The sequence below is a fragment of the Diospyros lotus genome, chromosome 5 (genome assembly GCF_014633365.1).
Source record: "Diospyros lotus cultivar Yz01 chromosome 5, ASM1463336v1, whole genome shotgun sequence".
Taxonomy (NCBI): Eukaryota; Viridiplantae; Streptophyta; class Magnoliopsida; order Ericales; family Ebenaceae; genus Diospyros; species Diospyros lotus.
The window spans coordinates 33,584,277-33,607,026 of NC_068342.1; the positions used below are offsets into that span (position 1 = coordinate 33,584,277).

The 22,750-nt window shown below is 37.9% G+C and overlaps 1 protein-coding gene across 2 annotated transcripts in view; it reads left to right on the top strand.

Moving 5' to 3' along the window:
* The first annotated feature begins 572 nt into the window (after positions 1-572).
* The window catches only part of LOC127801421 (uncharacterized), a 46,884-nt gene continuing 24,706 nt past the window's right edge, over positions 573-22,750 (top strand). Inside the window, exons 1-6 of one of the 2 annotated variants that reach the window (XM_052336572.1) lie at positions 573-709; positions 1,306-1,977; positions 7,390-7,471; positions 7,557-7,613; positions 8,319-8,374; positions 10,803-11,037. In XM_052336572.1, coding sequence (XP_052192532.1) covers positions 1,367-1,977; positions 7,390-7,471; positions 7,557-7,613; positions 8,319-8,374; positions 10,803-11,037 — 1,041 coding nt within the window. In that variant the 5' untranslated portion in view covers positions 573-709; positions 1,306-1,366. Of the gene's footprint in view, positions 710-1,305; positions 1,978-6,858; positions 7,011-7,102; positions 7,472-7,556; positions 7,614-8,318; positions 8,375-10,802; positions 11,038-22,750 lie in introns of those variants that run through there. The other variant, XM_052336573.1, reaches the window with a different exon arrangement.

Here is a 22,750-nt window from a genome sequence, read left to right on the forward strand (position 1 = left end):
TTGAATTTAAATTTAGATAAATCTATTATATTTGAAATGAGTTTTTAAGATTAAGATTTGAGAAATAGATTCAAATTAATCTCTTAGATTTGGATATAGACGAGATAAGGATCACATGTTGTTTTCATGTTACTTGACAATAGAGACACATGACTTATTACGACTTATTATTCTTTAGAGATAATTTGGTAATTTTGACTTTTTTGAATACTCTCAAATCAAGTATAAGAAATGAAGAAGAAGAGAAATATTTATCAATATTCAATCTATTATTATCTTTTTATATAATTAAAAATACAATCTATTTATCTACTTAATAAAAAAAAAGTGGTCTATATATAAGTAAGATAATGTTTTAATGAAAAGGAGAGAAATATTGATCAATATTCAATCTATTATTATCTTTTTATACAATTAAAAATACAATCTATTTATCTACTTAATAAAGAAAAAAAAGTGGTCTATATATAAGTAAGATAATGTTTTATAATAAAAAAATAGATAAAATTACGTGAATTTAATTCATCCAATTCAACTCATGATATGATATCTAAATATCCGCCCGATTATTAATTTCGGGTCAAAAATCTCGGTCCGTATAAATAACACCACCCTAAGTGCCACGAACACTTGCAAACCTGGACAAACTCTGTTGACGCACCTTCCCGCCGCACATTTCAGTCTCATTGCCGGCGCCGTCATTCCAGGGGTAAATCTCGGGAAATCCTAGGAAAAAAAATCCCTAATTCTTCACTTCACTCAGTTTGAAAGTGGTTTCGCTATGAATATTGGCTATGTCGAGATGCTTTTAGTTGGTTGCTTACATTAGGGTTTCGAAACATCGAAAATAGTGATGCCGTCTATTTTCATTTCTGCTCCCCTTCTGTTTCTTTGTTGTTCTTGTGAATGAAGCACTGTTTCGTCATTTGACTTAGTTATACTCCGGCAAGCGTGGTTAGTTCGGTTTATTCCGCTTGAATTTTCCATGTTTAGTGTTACCCTTTGGATTTAAAGCAATATTTGTTTCTATGAGAATTATTTCGCGTTAAGCTTTCTTTGCAAGGGTTTCACACAATAAAAGCGTATAAAAAATATTAAATGTGGTGTAGAATATATTCTTTGATAAGTAATAACTGGTGTATAATTGTACGTATTCCTGTTTCGGTGAAAATTCACGGCTAATAATATGGGGATCATGCCTTCTTCATTTTATTTAAGTTCATTTCAAAATTTTATTGCGAGCATGCCTTGTTCAAAGCTCAAATTTCATGTTATTGCTCAATGGATTGCTAACATATTTTGCAGATCCCAGTGGTTGAAAAGGTGCTCTGAAGAATTTGGAGTTGTTTCAATCAGATATTGCTGAATGGATTTTGATGAATATGATTATTTAGAGAAGGAAGTAGAAAATCTGGAAGCCCAGAAATCAAAGGGAGCAGGAAATGGTGGTGAAGAACCACTTATACATGAATTCAAAGAACATACTCGGCGTTTGAAGCACCAAAGTGACAAGGATGATGGTGATTTGGACTACCGCTTAAAGCGCTCAAAGTCTAGAGAAGAGTCTCGTGATCATGACAAGGAGAGGAGCTCATCAAGACGACACCGTTCTACTCCAAGAAGTGGTGAGAGGAATGGCAGTGAGAGACCCAGAAGTAGTCGGGAGTATAGAGATAGGGACAGAGAGGAGAGGAATGGGAAGGACAGAGGCCGGAACCAGGATCAAGACCGAGACAGAGATGTAGACAAAGGCAGAGACAAGGATCGAGATCAAGACAGAGATAGAGAGAGGGATCGTGAAAGGAGTAGGAGAGAGCGTAATCGTAACTATGAGAAGGAAGTTGATAGAGAGCGAGAGCAATCACGTCGAAGTAGAAGTCATTCTGAAAGGCATCAGGAAGAGCCCTACAGAGAGAGGAGTCGGGATATGGAGCATAGGGAAAGGGGGGAGCATAAAGAACCTGACCGTGAAAGCAGGTATTGCATATTTTCGTCTTTTAATTTAAAATTTGTGAACATCAAATTGAACTGTTGATTTATATTACACAATTAGATTTGTGAAACCTATATGAAGATTCCTGTTTTCTATGTAGACTATTAGATGGAACCTTGTGGGAAATCAATTAATTAGATTATGCTCTCGACTGACAATTTTGTGTAATTTTGTTGACAATTTTGGCACATTGACTTGAATTTATTGCACTAATTGAGCTTATAACTGTGTGTAATTATTGTATGAGCTGATAACACAGTTATGTAAATTTATAACATTGAAAATACATATTTCTGGACTAAATTTATCTATTTGGAGTGCACAGCATATTCTGAGAAGTCTGTAGTCTCCAACCACTCTTCCACTCATTCCTGAGTCCTGACTGTGGGTTATGAAGTTTAGAGATCTTTTTACAAGCTTATTTGTACATGCAACTGCTCTAAAGGTGTACTGGGTAATATCTGCATGATTGTTTGAAAGATAATGGATCTGCATGTAATTTTATGTTGCCTGTGATATGATTAAGAAGTATGATTGGGGATGTATATAAAGGAAGAACATATTCATGCCTAGGTAAATAACATTGCCAACTAATTGATCATTGACAAACTTTAGATTCCTTTCTGAACATCTAGAGGAATATGTGCCTTTCCAATTATAGTCTGGTTATTCTTATTGTACTTTGATTTTATTGCCTTTTCTTATTGTTTTGCATTGTGCAAATTGCGTAAATTCAGTCTTGTTTCTTTTGGATACTACAATTCATTATCGTTAATATCTAGAATTAATCTGGATATTCTTGATGTCTATCCTAGTTCTGCTCATACAGACATGAGCTAGTCTATATATAGGAAGACAATATGAGTTTCATTGCCAGAAAGTGATAGCCACATATTATTTTCTTGAATGATCAACCCATTTATAGTTGTGAGAAGTATTTTTGGTGATGTATTCTTCTGTCTTTTTTCTCCCCTTCGGGGAGGGGAGATTATATGTCTGCATGTCACTGTAATTCCTTTAGGTTATGAAGCTGTGAGTGCTGGATTAATGTTTGCACAAGCACATTTTATCAGCACTAAATTTGATATGCTACCAATTATAATATTGTAGCATATAGCATGATCTACAATTTATATTATTTTGTCGCTTGGGATCACTTGGATTGAGGAAGCGGAAGTTTAGAATTTCATATATTATCTTTTTTGATGCAAATTACTGTCATCATATTCCGGAGTCGCAAAAAAGTGTGAATACTATAAAGACTAATAGAAGAGGGGTGTCATTTATTTATTTTTTTGACTGGCAACGCAACTATACTGCATTAGACACTGCCTTGTGCAATTTTTTCAATGCTTAATTCTGAAGTATATGTCCACTTAGGTCTTCATATGGAGCTTTATCATCTGGTTCACTTTTGATAAAGAAACCCAGGGTAAGAAAGAGAGGATGAAGAAACCCAGGGGGAAGGAGAGGGGAGGGGAGGGGAGAGGCTAAGTATTTTCAAATAACCAACTTCATTCAATCTTTCAATCATAATTGTGGGTTACACCAATTAGCCATATTTATAGGCTTGATCCCAAGACAACCAGAACTCTTATAAAACTAATTGTATCCATTACAGTCATTTAATCCCACTTAAAATTTACCACTTAACCTATTAAAAGTCCTAAAAAACTCAAATACATTAAGATAAAATTAAAAAGAATCCCAATCACATAAAAGTAATATCTTTATTTGTTATCTTGTAGGTATCAGTATGTTTTGCTGTGAGAAGTAGCATTTGACTTTACACATGTATAATTATCTTTCAAGTTTGGATCTTTGGAGTTAATATGTTTGCTATGTGTATCATTCTATGGATAAAACAGCTCCTATCCGTCAGTTTTTTTTTTTTAGTCCTTGATTTCCCTTCTGAATGGAGTGCTTGTTTCTTTTCTTTTCCTTTTTTTTCCCCCCTCAACTCAGCTCAATGAAATCCTTTTCCAACTACTTGGGCTCACAGCCTCTGAGAATTTAATTCTTTTTCTCCCATGACTTTTGAGTTTATTTGTTCTAAACCCCCTTCTGTGACTTTAATTGGCAGAAAAAAACTTCTGCTTCCAAGTGGAAGCACATCATTTTTAGGAAGGTAATTCACTTATATCTACGCACAATTTCCTTAAAATAGGTTATCCGTGTTTTATATGATTACCTGGACTGCCGAAGCCTTAAAAGATCTGAATATTGAGTATTAGATTACATGACTCGCATATTTGTGAGAGCGGTCTTTTGTGTCGTAATGGCAAGATCAGGGGGTTTGGTATTAGAGGTCCTAACTGGAGTGATGTCATGGTGATATCATTTTTATGATTTTATTAGTCCCAACCTCTTAACTTAGTAGCTTAATTTTATTTTCTGTTGCAGAAATGCTGGTGAGGGAGTGATGGGGCTTTACATAACAGAAGCACTTCATCTTCCAATGCTTGTGGAATATCATTGTTATGTTGGCTACAAGATTGGCCATAATTCCTTTGCGGGATGTGAAACAATATTCTAAACATGTCTGATTGCATATTACTAAATTACAGGTTTCTTGATACAATAGTTGCCTCCAATAAAGGTCCTGTTACAAAGTTTAAATTTGATCCCATCTGAAGGCCTTTTTATTCTGTGACCAATGTCCTGAAAGAAATTTCAATTTAGTGCAAATGTTTCTGGAGAAATTTAGTATTTTTAGTGGGCTTTCTTTGACAAGCAGTTTCTTTCTTAAATAGAATTCTTTGTTTTAACCTTGCACTAGGCATTTCATGTTCATGTTCTTTTTGTTACTAGAAATTCTGGAGAGGGGTGTGGTTATCTAATTTTTAAACTTAGTCTTAGATTCCTGTTTTTCCTAACCACGTCATTCTCTATGTGCTTTGTTTTATTAGAGCTCTAAAAAATTAAAATTGGTGAAGTCTTTAACCATCAATTACTGGGAAATTAATTTCATCTTTTCATTACTTTGTGATTTTATATTGCAGTGTTGAAGCAAAAGTTGCTTCTCAGACTTACCTTTTTGTTGTTGCACTTTCTGTCAGTTGCTTTAGATGTAAATTTAAGTTGTTTTTTTTGTCCAGATGTGCTCTACAAATTTTCTGTTGGCTAATTACCAAAAAAATACTCCCCTTTGACCATGTTTTCAATTTTAGAATGCATTTTTAATTTTTTCAGTAATGATCACCTCCTTTGCTAGTTGCTTCAATTTTATAACCCGTTAAGTTCTGTCAAGTTCCTACATTAAAGCTGACTTGTCTAGTCCATGTCATCCCCTTCATTTGCATAACCCCTTTATATGTGAGGTCTCTCTCTCTCTCTCCCTCTAATGCACCAGCAAACCTGCTCACACTCACTGTTAGAATACCACCGAACTTGCATACCTTGCCATATTTGAGAAGACCAGAGAGGAGGCCGACCGTATGTTGTTGGAGCAAGAATCAGAGGAAAGGGCTTGAGGATTCAATCTGAAGATCAAAGCTAGCTGGAAGAATGATGTTGCTTTTCTTTTCAGATGAGCCCCATTGTTGTTTCCTGATTTGTCCTTCATGTACCTTACTTCAATTTGATAAAATTAAGATTAAGAATGGTTCTCTAACAAAACCTTCACCTTTCAGTGACGGGTGTAAAAGAATCCAAGGAGCAAGAAGGTTGTTGAAATGGCAGAAGTTGCGGCTGGGAGGTTCTCAGTGATGGGTGTAAATAAGGCCCTTCTCTGCTATTTCCATCTCCTCCTCTGATGAGCTTCCCATCAACGGCAATGACTTGTTGAATGGTCTTTGTTCGACAGCATTATCGAGCTGAGAACCAATGATGGGAAATGGAAAATTCTCAGCGACAATCTCTCGCTTCTGCATGTGAGGGAATGTTGTTGATCCATAATTCTGAACCAAAGAAGGGATCAAACTTCAAAGGGCTGATCTTGAGTGGCATTCTTGAGGCTGCTTCCTACTCGTAATCGACAAGATGTTGCTGACAGTTCCCCTGGAGGACAACACTTTGGATGGTGCTGAGCCACTGAGCATCTAAACAGACATTTTGAAGGTGTGCGGTGTTGGCTTGGACAAGGATGGTTGGGTAGGGATTGGAGGGTTTAGATCGGTGTGGGAGAATATATGTTGTGGCAGAATACAAGAATTAGCCTTAGGAGAAGACAAAGGTTAATGGGAGGAGAGAGAAACATAGAAGACTTTATGGGTTTGTGGGTTTCAATTTGCTTCTATTTTAGTTGTTTTCTTGGTTTCATGAGCCATTGCCCTCATGGCAATGCTGCGTCCGTGAAATGGGTTTTTGAGTGTGGACTTGGATTGCTCCTCCATACTGCTCTATCTGGTTCTGGAGGTGATCTCCACTGATGGCTGGTATGGACGACTCCTTTGCAGCTGTGTAGAGATAGAAAAGCGAGGGAGACGGATGACACTCTAACACATGGGCAAAACAAGCCAACTTTTTAATAGAGAAACTTGATGGATCTTGACCAATTATAAAATTGAAACAACTAACAGAAGTGGTGGTGGCTTTTGAAAAAATTTGGAAGGTATTCCATAATTGAAAATATGGTCAAATGTGTTTTTTTTGGCAGGGGTTGGGGTGGGGGGGGGGGGGGTGCGTAATTAGCCCTTTATGTTTTGTGATTCATTATCTTGATTTGCTTTCACTGTTTAACACATATTGCAGTTTAAGCTGAGCTACCATGATGGTAGTAAATCAATTGTGTGGAGTGATGTTTTTTTGTTTTACATCTGTTATGTTCTGGCTTTCTTACTACTTGCTAAAAACGCATCTCTTATTCATTGAAAATAAACTTCCACACCGTTATGCTGTCAACTAATAATGTCCTCCTTCAACAGTGCCATTTGTGTGATCCCATGATCTGGTGCCTGTTGAAGATTAGGTTGTTTTTAGAAGGGAACAAATCTGTTACTATATTCATTGCCTGAAGTTGGATTATATAATTCAGTACTTGGTCCACATGTTCCAGTTTCTTTTACTTATTTCTCAGGTTGGTTCTCATTAAATTTGTTATAAGATGTTTATAATTTCTCAACTGAATACATTGGTCCCATCAATTTAACTTGGTGCAATTCCCTGCAGGGTTATGTTAGATGGGTTCGGCCATTCATTATGCACCCTCTGGAGAAAATTTGCTGCCCTTTTGGGATTGTTCTTTGTTCATTTTTTCCTCTTCTATGCTCAATAACTTGAGGAACTTTATGCTAGCTTCTGTTATTTGAAGGAAGCAAATGCATATTATATATATATATATATATCTTTGCTTGTAGTGTTCTACTCTTTTCCTCACCTTTTTTTTAACTAAATCTGTTGCCTTTGTTTATGATTAATCAAGTTGAGATGATATTTGAAAATTTATTCCTTCGTAGGCGCCAAAAAGATAAAAAGGAAGAAGTGGCTGAACCAGAGGCTGATCCTGAACGAGATCAGCGAACTGTTTTTGCTTATCAGGTAATTGAACTGCTAGCTAGGCTACCATAAATTTTGTCTGTCACTTGTTCTTTTTTGACGTGTATGTTATTTCCAATTTTAACAGATATCTTTGAAGGCAGATGAAAGAGACGTGTATGAATTCTTCTCAAGAGCTGGCAAGGTGAATACTTGTTTTTTATTCAACTAGGAGTAAATCTATGGACAATCTGTGCAGTATTGAAATATCATTCGAAGTGAGTATCTGAGTGGAAATGATAGATGAAAAACATTTATAGTTGGATAGCTGTAACTCTCATTTGCCTGGTAATATTAGACTGATCTAACACCTCATTTGCTCTAGTCTTATTTTTGGTTATTTGTTTATAATTCAGACCTGTTGTAGGTGTAGCCTATCAGAGTTCTCTTGTTTGTGTACGACTTTAGAAATAATTCCTATTCAATTTATATACTGTAGTTTGTAATGGATTTGAAGTTTGAATGAATGAGATGGTTATTATCATCTTATGTACTGGTAAAACCAGATAGAACCCCAGAATCTGACAAAGTTTATCTGCACTATTTGTTTATGCAACTGGAACTTTTATATATTACAGAGAAACATTGAAATGGGTCTAGATCTAAATGGAACCATATTGCTTCCCCTTCTCATGTTGATTTTATGGCATAAGATCATTTAGGATACAACTTGTAAAATTTTACCAACAAACCGAAGCCATCTATTGCAGACCAATTCTTCCTCCATGCATGCCTAGTTACATATGCTGCCTCTTGTGGTCCTGTAACCTTTGAGATGTATGGTACCTTTGGTGGAGAAACAGTTGTTTTTGTCTGTGGTATTTCTAATACCTCTTAATTGCTATTTTAGGTGCGAGATGTCCGCCTTATAATGGACCGGAATTCAAGGAGGTCAAAGGGGGTCGGGTAAGTTTCATTTTTTATTGAAACCTATAAATTCACTTATTTTCATTTTCATTTATATTTTGGATGGATTGTTACTGAGTGGAGAATTGTTATCGTATAATGGTTGTGAGATCAGATGGCTGTACATTTTTTTCTTCAAAAGCAAAAGCAGAATATGTTATAATAGAGGAGTAAGAGTGAAATCCTACGTTAATTACATTGAAGAAGTTTACTTGCTGAGTTGTAAAGTAATCAAGGGCTAACAGACTTCTGGGATGTGAAATCTGATGATTTGGTAGATAGATGATGACACCTTGCATTTTCTTGACTCCTACCGCTACAAAATGTAACTCATGGTTTTCTTTCCTTTTATCTTCTATTTTTTTTTTTTCCTTCTGGTTCTTTTTCTTTTAATAATAATTTGGGGTGGGTGGATGGGATTCTTTGAGCTTTTATAAAAATGTTATGTTGTTTAAAATTTGTTCTCTATCTCCTTTTTCTTGCCTTTTCTATTTGGAAGGCATTGTGAGTGCCTTTATGGTCCTCATGGAGAAAGATTTCAACAAACTATACATATAATATTTATGCAATTTTAGATTGTTCATGGAACATATGTGGAAAGAAATTGATAGGACAATTTGTGGGAGTGATTAGATTTGCTTAGTCATGGATAAAGATGATTAGGGAGCTAGAATCCATGTAGCCAATCCCATCTTTGGTGGTGTTTTCATGATAGGATTTGCTTAGATATTTGAATGATATGTCAAGTTGAAATTGTTTGCTTCCCCAATACTTCAATATTTCATTTCTCATACCATGGAGTGTTCTGTTGTAGCCTTCCAACAACACCAACATAAGCCTTAAATCCCCACTAGTTGGGGTTAGTTAAATGAATTCTAGACCTTTGACCATCTTTATCGACGACCACATCTTTTGTAAGGCCATTATATCATATATCATGTCTAAGGGTTCTCCACCAAGTATTTTTGGTCTTCCTCCCTTTTTTGCTATAAATTTCCTCCACTTGCTTCACAGGTGCTGCTATTTGTCATCTTTTCACATGTCCAAATTATCTTAATCATGATTTTTGCATCTTATATTTAATAGGCACTAGTTAAACCTTTTCATGTATAATCCCATTTGTTCTTTTATTTTTTCTTGTATGACCACATACCCACAATAATTTTTTCATCTTAGCTATGCTCATATTTCACACATGTTGGCATTTAATTGCCCAATATTTTGAGCCATATAACAAATATGGTCTTATAGCTTGATAAAATCCCCCTTGTAGCTTTAAAGGGATTTTACGATTGCATAAAATGCTAGATGCTGTTTCACTTTAACCAACATGTCTTTATTCTATAAGTAACATCCTCCATAATCTCTTTTTCTTTTTGAACAATTGATCGAATATATCAACATCGACCTTTTCTTTTCCAGATAACTTGATCTCCATGTCTCACAACAATATTATCTACAGCTTTTTTTTTTTACTAAACTTACCTTTCACATACTAAGTTTTCAACCTACTTCATTTAAAAACTTTGGATTTTGGGGCGTTTCTCCATAATTTAAATTTATTTTTCACTTCTGTCATCTCATTGACTAAGACAATATCATCTGAAAATAGCATAAGCTATGACAGTTTTTCTTTTATGTATTTTGTGAGTTCATCGATCACACAAGCAAAGAGGTAAGGGATCAATGTAGATCCTTGATGTATGTAATTGCAAAAACCTTAATATTTTCTGCACTCTGCACAAGTCATAATACATGTTTTTGCTTGATTATACATGTCCTATTAACCTGTCTTATTAACCTGTCTATAAACCATCCAGATTCCTTCATTTTCTAACACTTTGAACAAGAGTTCTAGAAGGATTCTGTCATATGTTTTTTTAAAGTCTATAAATACCATATCTAAAATCTTTTTGTCTATTTCTTGAGCAGTCAATTAGTTGTACTGATAAGTAGACAGCTTCCGTTGTTAACTTACTAGACATAAAACGAAATTAGGTTGCAAAGACCTTAATTTCTTTTTGTAACTTTTGCTTAGCTTTCCTCTCCCAAAGTTTCATAGTATGGCTCATTGGCTTGATCCCTCCATAATTTTCACAACTTTGAGCATCTTCTTTATTCTTATAAATATGCACTAAAATGATCTTTCTTGACTTGTTTGGCATCTTTTTTTAATTTAAGGATTACACTAGATAGTTTCATTAACAAAAAAGAAACTGCTCGTAGGCTTATATTTATTAAATTGTATACATGCAAATTTCTTTCCTTTTTTGGTAAATTGTGCAATGGCATTTTGTGAAGCCATGGTGGCTCAATCTACTTATTGAATGTTGTATCTTGTCCCTTTCTACCTATGAAGTCAAGTTGTATACTTGTCTTTACATTATTTATAGTCTGTTTCTTGGATATTGATGTATCTTCTTTGCAGGTATATTGAATTTTTTGATGTAATGTCGGTCCCTATGGCAATAGCACTCTGTGGCCAGCCACTGCTTGGTCAGCCTGTGATGGTTAAACCTTCAGAAGCTGAAAAAAATCTAGTTCAGTCTACTACGTCTACAGCTGTGACAACAGGTGGGCATATAGGTCCCTATTCTGGGGGAGCTAGGAGGCTTTATGTTGGTAATCTGCATTTCAACATAAAGGAAGATCAACTTCGTCAGGTACAAATGTTCAGTTTCTAGTTTGGGATTTTAATTTTATTTAATAACGCATATTTAAGATTTATTTTAAGAGAACTGGGCTTCAAATAATGTAAATGAAATGTTTTCTTAGTTATGAGCGAGGCATTAATTTGCCTACTAGTTTAGTCACTCAGTTACCATTTGTGTTTGAATTCTGCTGAGTATGGAACAGAGAATACTGAACTTAAGCCTAAGATATTAATTATTCTTGCATTTGTATCCTAAACATATATCATGGACTCTTTGTGTACCTATTTGCTGTCCTCAGTTATGCCATCTCAATGCCTTACCTTGCCATGCTTTAGTGTGGTTATGACCTACCATATCCCACAGAGCAAGCTGAGTCACAACTCCCTGGATACTATTTCTTGGTCTGTGGCAGATGTGTTGAGTCATTACCAGGTAAGTAAGATAACTTACCTAGTTGCTTGTGTGTGCAGAACTCCCATCAAAGTGAATGTTCCTTCTCATTTTTGGCCCCATAGAGCCTTCAGTTGATGTCCATAGTTGGCTCTTCTAATACGTCAGCATATTTCAGTGGGCTTCGACCCACCCATAATAGATTATCCCTCTTGATAGTAGACCTTCTAAGCAACAATTGGTTGTCCCTTGTCACAGCCGATCCTCATTGGATTCTACATCCCACAGTCAATGCTACAATCAATTGTCAATTGATGCACCTACCTATAGTTGGTCTTCAGTCAACTATTTCCCTTCCTGCCTGCCATTGTCAACGCTTAGATTCCACATTGTCCAAGACCATTCACAATTTCATAAACAATGCATTCTCATAAGTATTATAGCAAAGCAACCCTGAGGGTAAAAGGGCAACTAAAGATCATATACTTTTCATGATTGATTATGGATTCATTGAGGACAACATTAGTATGCTACATAGCACTACATAGCAATTCAAATGACATACTAAGCATTATGCAACATCTTTTCCTTCATCCAGCCTTGGACTGATCTTCTTCCCTATCCTTTGCAAGGTCTGACATGATATAATGCAATGCATGTGGATATCATCTCAGGAAGTTGTGGTATAACAATGCATTCACAAAATGCTCACTCAATTAGGCAGCTACTAGGTTCTAAAAGCCACTTTCCACCAGGATGCACCCGTAGGTTAATTCCCATAGTCCACTCTTTGTAGCATCATCCTCATATAGCACAAGGGGCCATAGACTCACCCTAGCCTTCCGTCTCATTCCACAATCCCGGGGATCACACATGCATGGCATCAAATTCACATGCCAAAGCCTACTTAACATTATTATGCAACATGCTCACAATATCTATGCATATTATAGTGTAATGCATAACAAGCTTCCATAAATCAAGTTATGTACAATGCCAATATGTAAGCACCTTAACCATGCACTTACCTTAGGGTAGACCCCAACTTCTTCAGGCTTTCCAGCAGCAGTTCCCTATTCCTTCAGCTTCTTCCTCACTTTCCTTCTAATTGTCTCAGCACTATCTCTTAGTAACACTCTTCTCCCTTAAGAGCCGATCAGTCTTCACTTGCTTGTGCTGGAAAAATGAATGGTGAAGGCCTATTTATGGACAATGGGAAACAGCTAGACAGGTGTTGCTCTTCTTTTTTGACCCTTTGCCCTAGCCATATGCCTTATTTTTAACCATGCATTTCCACACCTGCTTCAGCACATGCAGTTGTCACTCTTTGATAGCAGCCAGCTTGATCTAGCTTCAGAGGATCGAGCAGCTTAGGAAGATGGCTAGCAGCCAATTGCAGTGAGAAGAAGCAGGAGCAACAAGAAGATCCCAGCTAGGTTGCAGGATTAGCAGAAAAGATGAAGGACTATGGCTGCAACTTGAGGTGCAGGGATGGAAGACTAAACCTGAGGCTTGTTTGTTTGTGTTCTCAAGTAATTACTATACAATCTGTAATAATTGTACGCTCAAGTGAAAATAACAGAAAGTGGTACATGGCAGTGGGAATGCACATGTGATCAGTTGGCACCAATGTATAAGGGGGTATAACATCGAATTGATGTAATGAGAAAGGCATGAATGAAGATTCCAAGAGAATTCCCTCTCCTCTTCCTATTTTCCTCTCTTCTCTATAATTCAAGAGGGTGATCACTATCCTTACAGTGAATTCCTATCATCTGTTGCTTTCGTTGAGAGCCCAATGCAGCATTGATTAGTGACACCATGGCAGAGGGTGTGCGGTCTAAGATGACCAAGGTGAACAAACATTCAGATCTGATCATGGAGAAGGTTCAATTGCAATGTGTGGAAATACAAAGTTCAATCTTGGTGGAGGTGCAATCTTTGCAAGCTAACATTGAAACCCGAGTTTTGGTGGAAGTTCAATCTCTCCAGGCCACCATCGATAACAGAGTCATGCAGTTACAAATGCAGGCTCTAGAGAGCTTTGCGTTGCTCTTCAACTGCATGGCACATGGCCCTCAACCATCCAATTCCACCCCAGATCTGAACCCTAGCTTGCACACTGCTGGACCTGGTACAACTTCTTGAGGGCCTATTCTAGAAACCCCCGTGATTCCCACCCCAAATGGGATCTCATTTGTCCTCCAACAGACTGAGATTAGCAACCTTGCACAACCAGGAATTCCTTGATTCATACGGGTGGAGTGTCCTCAGTTTGATTGCCATGATCCCTCAGAGTGGGTCTTTAAAATTCATAATTACTTCAACTTCTATGCTATACTTGAAGAATTGAAGTTAGATTTGTTTTCTTTCCACATGGATGGCTCAGCTGCCAGTTGGGTACCTGGGCTGAATTTGAGACCTCAGTTATAACCCAATTTGGACCTACTGCTTTTGATGATCCTAGGGGTGCTCTGTCAAAATTTGTGCAAACACATAGTGTGCTGGACTATCAGGCTAAGTTTGAGGCCTTATCGACTAAAGTTGTGGGGTTGCCTACTGATTCCCTTACAAGCTGTTTTATGGCTGGGTTAAAACCTGAGATTCAAAGAGAGCTGGTGTCCCATCAATCCACTACTCTTACATTGGCATTTGGCCTGGCTAGGCTCCATGAGGACAAGTTAAGTTTAAGCCCCCTAGAATACCACTTGTTTGGGCCATGACCACTACCAATGCTTCTATTCTGGGATCCCCACTTCTAACTACTAAATCAACCCCATTATCTCAACCTATAAGGACCAATTCCTTACCAATCAAAAGGCTTACTCTTGAAGAAATGAAGGTTAAATGGGAAAAATGGTTGTATTACAATTGGGATGACAAGTATATGCCTAGCACAAATGTAAAGCCAAATATTTGTTCTTGAAGGGGGGGGGGGGGGGGGGGGGAGTTGGATGAAGAGGAACAAGACATTGAGAATGCACATGAACCTAATATGGACATGCCCTCTAATCTCACCCCTGAAATCAGTTACCCATGCCCTAGAGGGGCAACATAGTTCAAAGACCATCAGGCTAGCAGGATCAGTTAATGGACATCTCACACAAATTCTGGTAGATTGTGGCAGCACCTACAACTTCATGCTTGATCACACAACTACAAGATTGGGGTTGATAGTGGAAAGGTGCAAGTCCTTTAAAGTTTTATTGGCAATGGAGATCATCTACATTGTGAACACAATTGTGTGCAGGTTCCCTTGCAGATTCAGCAGATGACTTCCACCCTCAATTTCTATGTACTACGCACTACCTATTAAAGGTGCTGACCTAATATTGGGAATCTAGTGGCTAGAAATGTTGGGAGATATCAAGGTGAACTTTAGGGTTTCAACTCTAAGGTTTACCACCCTCAATATCTATGTACTACCTATTAAAGGTGCTAACCTAATATTGGGAATCCAACGGCTAGAAATGTTGGGAGATATCAAGGTGAACTTTAGGGTTTCGACTCTTAAGGTTTATGTGGGCAGGTACAAAGGTACAGCTGCAAGGAGTTAAAACCCAAGAACAACCTCTTAGTAGGAAGCAACTCCAGAAACTGGAACACTACGGTGAAATTTTAGAAATGTTTTGCTTGAGGATTGAAGACACTGAACTCTAGGAAGCTCAACTAGAGAGAATTGTAGGGGGGTTGCCAAACCTTATTAGGCAATACCACATGGTATTTCAAGAACCTCAAGGATTACCACAATTTAGGCAAATTAATGATCACATCGCATTGAACCAAGAGCAGAATGTAAGGCCCTATAGGTATCCCCATTTCCAAAAGGCTAAGATTGAGAAGAGTATAGGACATGTTGAATCAATGGATAATCTAGCCTAGCACTAGTCCCTTCTCTTCACCTGTTTTGCTTCTTAAGAAGAAGGATAGATCTTGGAGGTTCTGTGTAGATTATAGGGCATTAAACTCAGTCACTATTACTGACAAATTTCCAATACCCACTATTGACGAACCACATGGGGGACCATCTTCTCAAAATTGGACCTCATATCCGAGTACCACTAGATCAGAGTACAAAGGAGGGATGTTTGCAAGACAACTTTTTAGAACACTTTGAGGCCATTATGAGTTCTTAGTCATGCCCTTAGGGCTCATTAATACCCCATCTATTTTCAAGGCTCTCATGAATGAGATTTTTAGACCCCTTTTGAGGAAATATGTGGCAGTATTTTTTTGATGACATACTCATCTATAGCAAGACTAGAGAAGAACACTCCCAACATCTCAGACAAGTCCTCCACATTTTACAACAAAATCATCTGTGTGTGAAACTAAGCAAATTTACTATTTTTCAAGTGACTAGTGATTATTCGGGGCATATTGTCTCTAATGAAAGGGTGGAACCTGACCCAAGGATAGTTGAACCAAATTAACCAATGCAGGTATGGCAAACTCCCTCCAACTTGAAACAACTTAGAGGATTTTTGGGGTTAACTGGTTATTACATGAAGGTCATTAAGGGGTATGTTACCATAGCTAGTCCACTTATTGACCTACTCAAAAAGGGGGCATGGAAATGGGGTCTAGAGGACGAGAAAGCGTTCCTTGTAGGGGTGTACATGGTTCGGTTTGGCCGGTTTTTGCCATTTTTAATATGCCGAATCGCATATGCGGTTTTCCTATAAAATCAAACCGCACGGTCTGATTCGGTGAGCCAAAACCGCACCGCATTTTGCGGTGTGATTTCTGCGGTTTGGTGAATGTTTATTTTTCGCGGCTAGGTAGGGTTTGGTTGGCGCGGCTTGACATTGCACAAAATTGTGTACATGTGCTCATGTTCAAAGACTACTTGCATTATGTGTTTGATTTATTGTAGTGGCCAAATTTTCTAAGCACCCACTTGCCCTAGATAATGACATGAAGGTACACAAAACTGAGCAGATAAGGGAAGCTTGATCTTACAGTATATATAGATACAACTGTGTGGTTGGCTTCTCACCGATCTACAACCAGATGGTTCTAGAGAGAGTCTAAAGCATTTGACAGAGAGAGATGGGTAGTTGGAACCTTAGAATGGTCCAATGCTCTACCTCCATAACTGAGCTCCAACAGCCTGTGGAAATCTATTTTTATATATATATAAACAAAAAAAACATTATTAGTACCTGAAGCTGTTGTTTCCCTCCATTTCTCTGCATATTCATACATTAAATATGAGGTTAGAATGAAGGCGCCAGAAAAAGGAGCTCAGAATTGCAGATGAAGGAATCGAAGTGAGAGAGAGAGAGAGAATCTAGTACCAGCGTTTCCGAAAGCATGTTGCGCCTGCTTTTGGCGACGATCGGTCTAGTGGGTTTGAAGCGCACCGTTGGTAGAGAACACAGAGAAGAAACGTGGTGCGACGTTGGTGGGTTAGAACACGGAGAAGAAACAGAATGGAAGAGATAGGGTTACATCTGTTTATATATTTTTATTTATTTTATTATTACAATATTATTACTTGGGCGGTTCAGTTCAAAAGCGAACCGCGAAAACTCCAAACCGCAAACCGCGCGGTTTATAGTTTTCTTAAACCGTGCCAAACCGCTGACTCAGAAAATCACTCGGTTTGGTGCGGTTCGGCCGATTTTCGTGGTGAGCCAGTTTTTGTGAACACCCCTAGTTCCTTGTTCTTAAATCTTGTATGACCCAATCACCTGTATTGGCCATACTAGATTTTTCTCAACCTTTTTTCTAGGAGAGAGATGCCTCTAACAAAGGCCATAGGTGCGATACTAACCCCAGAAGACAATCATCTAATAGCTTTCTACAGCAAGAAGATACCTCCCATACTACTCAAGGCTTCTACCTAGGTTAGGGAATTGTATGCCATAGTGCAAGCAATTCAAAAATGGAGAAAATATTTGTTGGGGCATCCTTTCACCATATACACATACCACAAAAGTTTGAAGGAACTAATGACAAAAATAGTTTGAACACCTGAGCAATTGTATATGTAATAAGTTACGTCGTCTTCAACTACACTATTGTCTATAAACCAGGTCCTACTAACTTGGTAGTAGATGCTCCTAGATAGGAGTTACAACACCCGGAGAAAAAACTCTCAATCATTTCAAATACGCTAATGATGGTGATCTCTAGACCTGTTAGTGATTTATTTCAAAAAGTCCTAGAAGACCATAACACTCATGCAGAGATATTGGATTGAAAGCGGAAGATACATGATGGAGCTTGTCCATGGGGTCTCTACAAGGAGACCAATGGAGTCCTAACCTACAAGGGGAGGATTGTCCTCCCTTCCAATTCACCCTTGAAGCATATCGTATTATAGGAATTTCACAACTCTCTTATAGGGGGGCATGCTAGGTTAACCAAAACACATAAGAGGATTTCATCTAATTTTTACCGTGCAAATATGAAAGATGACGTACAAGACTATGTCAAAGATTGTGCCATTGGCCAATAGGTGAAATATTCGACTCTTAAACTAGGGGGGTTCACTACAACCATTGCTAATTCCCCAATAGGTGTTTGAAGAGCTATCGATAGATTTCATAGTGAGCTTACCCAAAGTCTATTTTGGTGATGATAGATAGGTTAAGCAAATTTGCCCATTTTGAGGCTCTTCCAAAACACTACACAACAATAAAAGTAGCCTAAGGCTTCTTCCATATGGTGATTAAGGTCCATGCGTTCCCTAAAAGCATAGTTAGTGGTAGAGACCCCTTATTCCTTAGCAAATTCTGGCAGGCTCTATTCAAGTAAAGTGGGACTTCCTTATACTATAGCTCATCATATCACCTTCAATTTGATGGGTAAATAGAGGTCCCTGACAGAATTCTAGAAGCCTTCCTAAGGTCTTATGTTAATGAGGTCACTACAGACTGGGTACAACTAATGCCTTGGGTTGAGCTCTAGTACAACACCTTCTACTAGTCCCCCATTACGATGATTCCTTATCAAGCCCTATTTTTGAGAGAGACACTAGGAATTATTAATTATGTGAGGAATGGAACCATGGTGGAAGCGGTTGAGCAAGTCTTGCTCCAAAGGACCAACTTGCTACACACCCTTAAAAATAAACTTGCAACAAGCTCAACAAGCCATGAGGGAGCAACATGACAAACATAAGAGGCTAGTTTAGTTCTCTACATGTGATTGGGTGTGGGTGAAGCTTCAACCCTACATACAACATTTGATGGCTCACGGGGGACATTAAACGCTTAGTTCTAAGTAATATGGGCCTTACCTCGTAACTAAGAAGATAGTGATGTCAAATGGGCCAGGCTAGCCCATGCCCTAAAGAGATGGGCTAAGTCGAGCCCAACATGTTCACAGGACATGCCAAGCCTGGGCCTGACCCATCAGCCAAAAATAAGTGTTGAATCGGGAGCACTGGAAATACTTAATCTTAGCCAATTCACAACCACACGCACACATGGTTTACCCCACAACAAAAAATTAAGAACAACATAAATGAAAATAGAGTAAGAATGTGCAAACCACACAAGAAGACAATCGGTTTTATCCTAGTTTAGATCACAATTGTGATCCTACGTCCATCCTCTGCCTCGAGAGCAATCCACTATGAAATCTTCAAAGAATCAATACAAGAACCCACTCACACGAGTACAATACAATCGAGATTACAAAGCACTATCTTCCTCTAGACTTTTCTCTCAATTTTCACAGCACTCGTGTACTCTCAGAATGATGCCTCAAGCGACTGCCCCTTGCCTTCTATTTATAGACAATTAGGGCGGACCATACAAGGAATATAAAAGATTACACATTTCCTATTCTACCCCGCATACATAAGCTATTGTTAGACTCACTCTTAACTAATTCTGCCACTTGAATATTCCGAGAATTCCATTGATTCCTTCTAATTCTTCTAAGCTATATTCGATGCAAAACACAGCAACAGGGCTTAGCTAGGCCCGTGAACCCGCCTAGAGCGAGTTGAACCGAGTCGGCCCATCTCCCATCAGGCTCTCGAGCTGAGTTGAGCTAAGGCTAGGTTTGCAAGTCTTGGGCTGAGCCCAGCAACAGCTTGCTAGGTCAACTCATTTTTAAAATAGTTTGAAAAAAATAAAATATATATTTATTTAATTAATATCTAAGATATAAAAAAAATTTAAAAATGCAAATTCTACTTGTAAAATAAAAATTTAGAATTTAGAAGTTAAACATTTTGAAAATTAAAATTTTTAATAGTTTACAATTCCACTTGTAAAGCAGTATTAAATTTTATAAATGTTTAAAAATTATAAAAATTACTTCCATATTTTGAATTCAAACTCCAATAGTTGTGTATGAGATACATATTTATTTATATATTTAGAATTTTTTTAATGTAATTATGCCTTTTTTGTGTATGAGATATAGATTTGTTTGTAAAAAAGCGTAAAATTATATATGAGATATAATTTTTTTGGGATTATTGATCGTCATTGTGAATTTGTGACATTGTCTATATAATTTTTAAAGTCTTAAGAGTTATTAAACCAAATATCAACAATTCAAATTCAAAATTGAATTATTTATAATTTTATTTTTTAGAAAATTAAAATTTGATTGTGCGTAATAGGGCGAGCCCATGAGCCTAGTCGACAAGCCCATGGGCCCAAGCCAAGCCGGATGGGCCAAGCTACGGGCCCAAAAAACATGTTGGGCTTGGTCTATATAAATGGTGAGTCGAGCTGAGCCTGACTTGCCATAGTAATGAGCCAATCTGTTTGACATCTCTACAGGAAGATGGTAACATTAGGTTATAAACTCCAACTACCAGCAGGCCCACCCCTTACTAGAGGACCACTTTGGTGACAGACCCCTCATCAAACCCCTAGCCATACTCAACACCAAAGTGGTGCTGCATAAAGGAGTGGAAAGGGTGCTAGTGCAATGGCAAGGGCTACCTCTAGAGGAGGCAACTTGGGGGGACCATCAACAATTTGCTTCTCTCCACCCCCACCTCAAACTTGAGGACAGGTTTGATGCTGAGGGGGAGGGCATTGATGGTAGCCAGCTTGATCCGACTTCAGAGGATCAAGTAGCTCAGGAATACGGCCAGCAGCCAATTGCAGTGAGAAGAAGCAGGAGGGATAAGAAGTTCCCAGCTAGGTTGTGGAATTAATAGAAAAGATGAGGGACTATGAATGCAGCTTGAGGCACAGTAATGGAAGACTAAACTTGAGGCTTGTTTGTTTGTGTTCTCACTTATTACTATAGAATTTGTAATAATTGTAGGCTCAAGTGAAAATAACAGAAAATGGCACGTGAGCCATGGGAATGCACATGTGATTAGTGGGCGCCAATGTGTAAGGGGTATAGGATGTCACATGCGACGACTTATTCTCGGTTATTTTTAAAAATTTTCCTTAATGCTGTAATTGTTATTTCCTTTATTACTGTTATTGCTTATTGTAGTTTGTTTCTTTAATTTCCAATTGTAATAGTTTGTTACTAGGAGAATATTCTAGGGAGAGCCCACATGTATGGGCTAGAATAGGATAAAATCGGTTGTTATAACCGCTTGTGAGGGGGAGTCTGCTATGGCAGCACCCATGCTAAGAGGTATATATATCCCTCCTAGACCTTCCAGGAAGGACGATCGAGAATTATCATTGAAATTCAATCTCTCTCTCTCTCTGTTTCTCTTTGTTCTTTCTTCCCTCTGTTCTGCCTAACTTTTTCTCTCTTCTACTACTATTCACCGATTTACACTAAGTAAGATAGCCATTGACACTAGCAGTGACATAGGATTGAATTGATGTAATGAGAAAGGCATGAATGAGAATTCCCTCTCTTCTCTGTAATTCAAGAGGGTGATCACTGCCTTTACAGTGCATTCCTATCACGCTCACCTTCCAGAAGAATCCTTTGTGCCCCAGAATTCTAGATGAATGCTTGGTATGATGAAGTTTAGCACTAACCCACTTAATTAACCTTAATAATCTCCATTACTCCCTAATTCCAACTCTCACAGACCTTAACCAAAATTATTGAGTTTCTATGATTGTACCATTGTAATCCTCTCACTTCAAATGTTATCTTTTCATTTAAAACTCCCAAAGTCAGCTCAAAGTCAATTGCTTACATGGAGTTATTCACTTACATCAACAGTTGACTGAATAGTCGATTGTCACCTTAACTTTTGGCTGTTCTTCTTCAAGCCTTTTTCTTCAGTTGATCCTAAAAGTTGGCAGGTTGGTTGCCACTTCCATACCCATACAGCTTGACTGTTGGTCAACTGTTACCACTTCTTCTGTCCTTTTCGCACCAATAACATCAATTTAGTTATGGGGTGTGTCAGCAGCTAGGGTTTCCCTAAGTGATAGTAAACATCAGCAAGAGTATTGTTTCTGTATTGGGAAAGATGGCAGCTGATATGGATGAATGATTCAATCATTGATTGGTGATTGATTATTGATGATTGATTATATATGTTTTCTAGATTGATTGACTAGTATATATTGTTTCCTAAAAGTAAATTTGTATCTTCCAAATTAGTTTATGTTTCTTATCTTGGTTGTATCCTAAATTGTATAGATCCTAGGATTCTTTCCTAAAGTTAGTTGTTTCCTAATCTTGTAAAGAAGCTTGTATAAATCAGGTTTTTCTTGTGAATAAAAAAGTGAGACAGTAAGGTTATTTTTTTCCCCAAAACTTAACATGGTATCAGAGCCCTAGGGATTGTTTTTGTTCTACAATTCTTTGGGATCTACGAAGCCTATCCTTACCAGTCTTCCCACCTTTCATTTGTCATCCAAACCTTGGTCAAGAGATGTCTACCATCCAAGAACTTACATCCGATACAACCAATTCTTGCCATGCCTCAAAAGTTCCAATTGCTGGAACTCAAAATGCGGCCTTGGGAGGAGAATTGCAGAGTCTCCAGGCAGCTTATCATTTGAACGGAAAAAACTACCTAAAGTGGTCACAGCTGATCTGGACCTTTCTTAAAGAGAAGGGGAAGTTTAGCCACTTGTTAGGAACAGGCCCAAAAGAAGGTGATCCAGTGTTCGCAACATGGGACAAGGAGGATTTCTTGGTAATGTCTTGGCTCTGGAATTCTATTATTCCAGAGATCAGTGACACTGTCATGTTTTTGACCATAGCCAAGGATATTTGGGAGGCCATAAACTTGACCTATTCCAAGATTAAAGATGCAGCCCAAATCTATGAAATACGGGCAAGGGAGGCATGAACCAAACAAGGCTCGAAGACCTTCACGGAGTATGCAAATATGTTGCAAACTCTATGGCAAGAGCTAGATCACTACCAGTGTTTGAAGATGAAATGTAGTGAGGATGCTGCACTCCATAAAAGA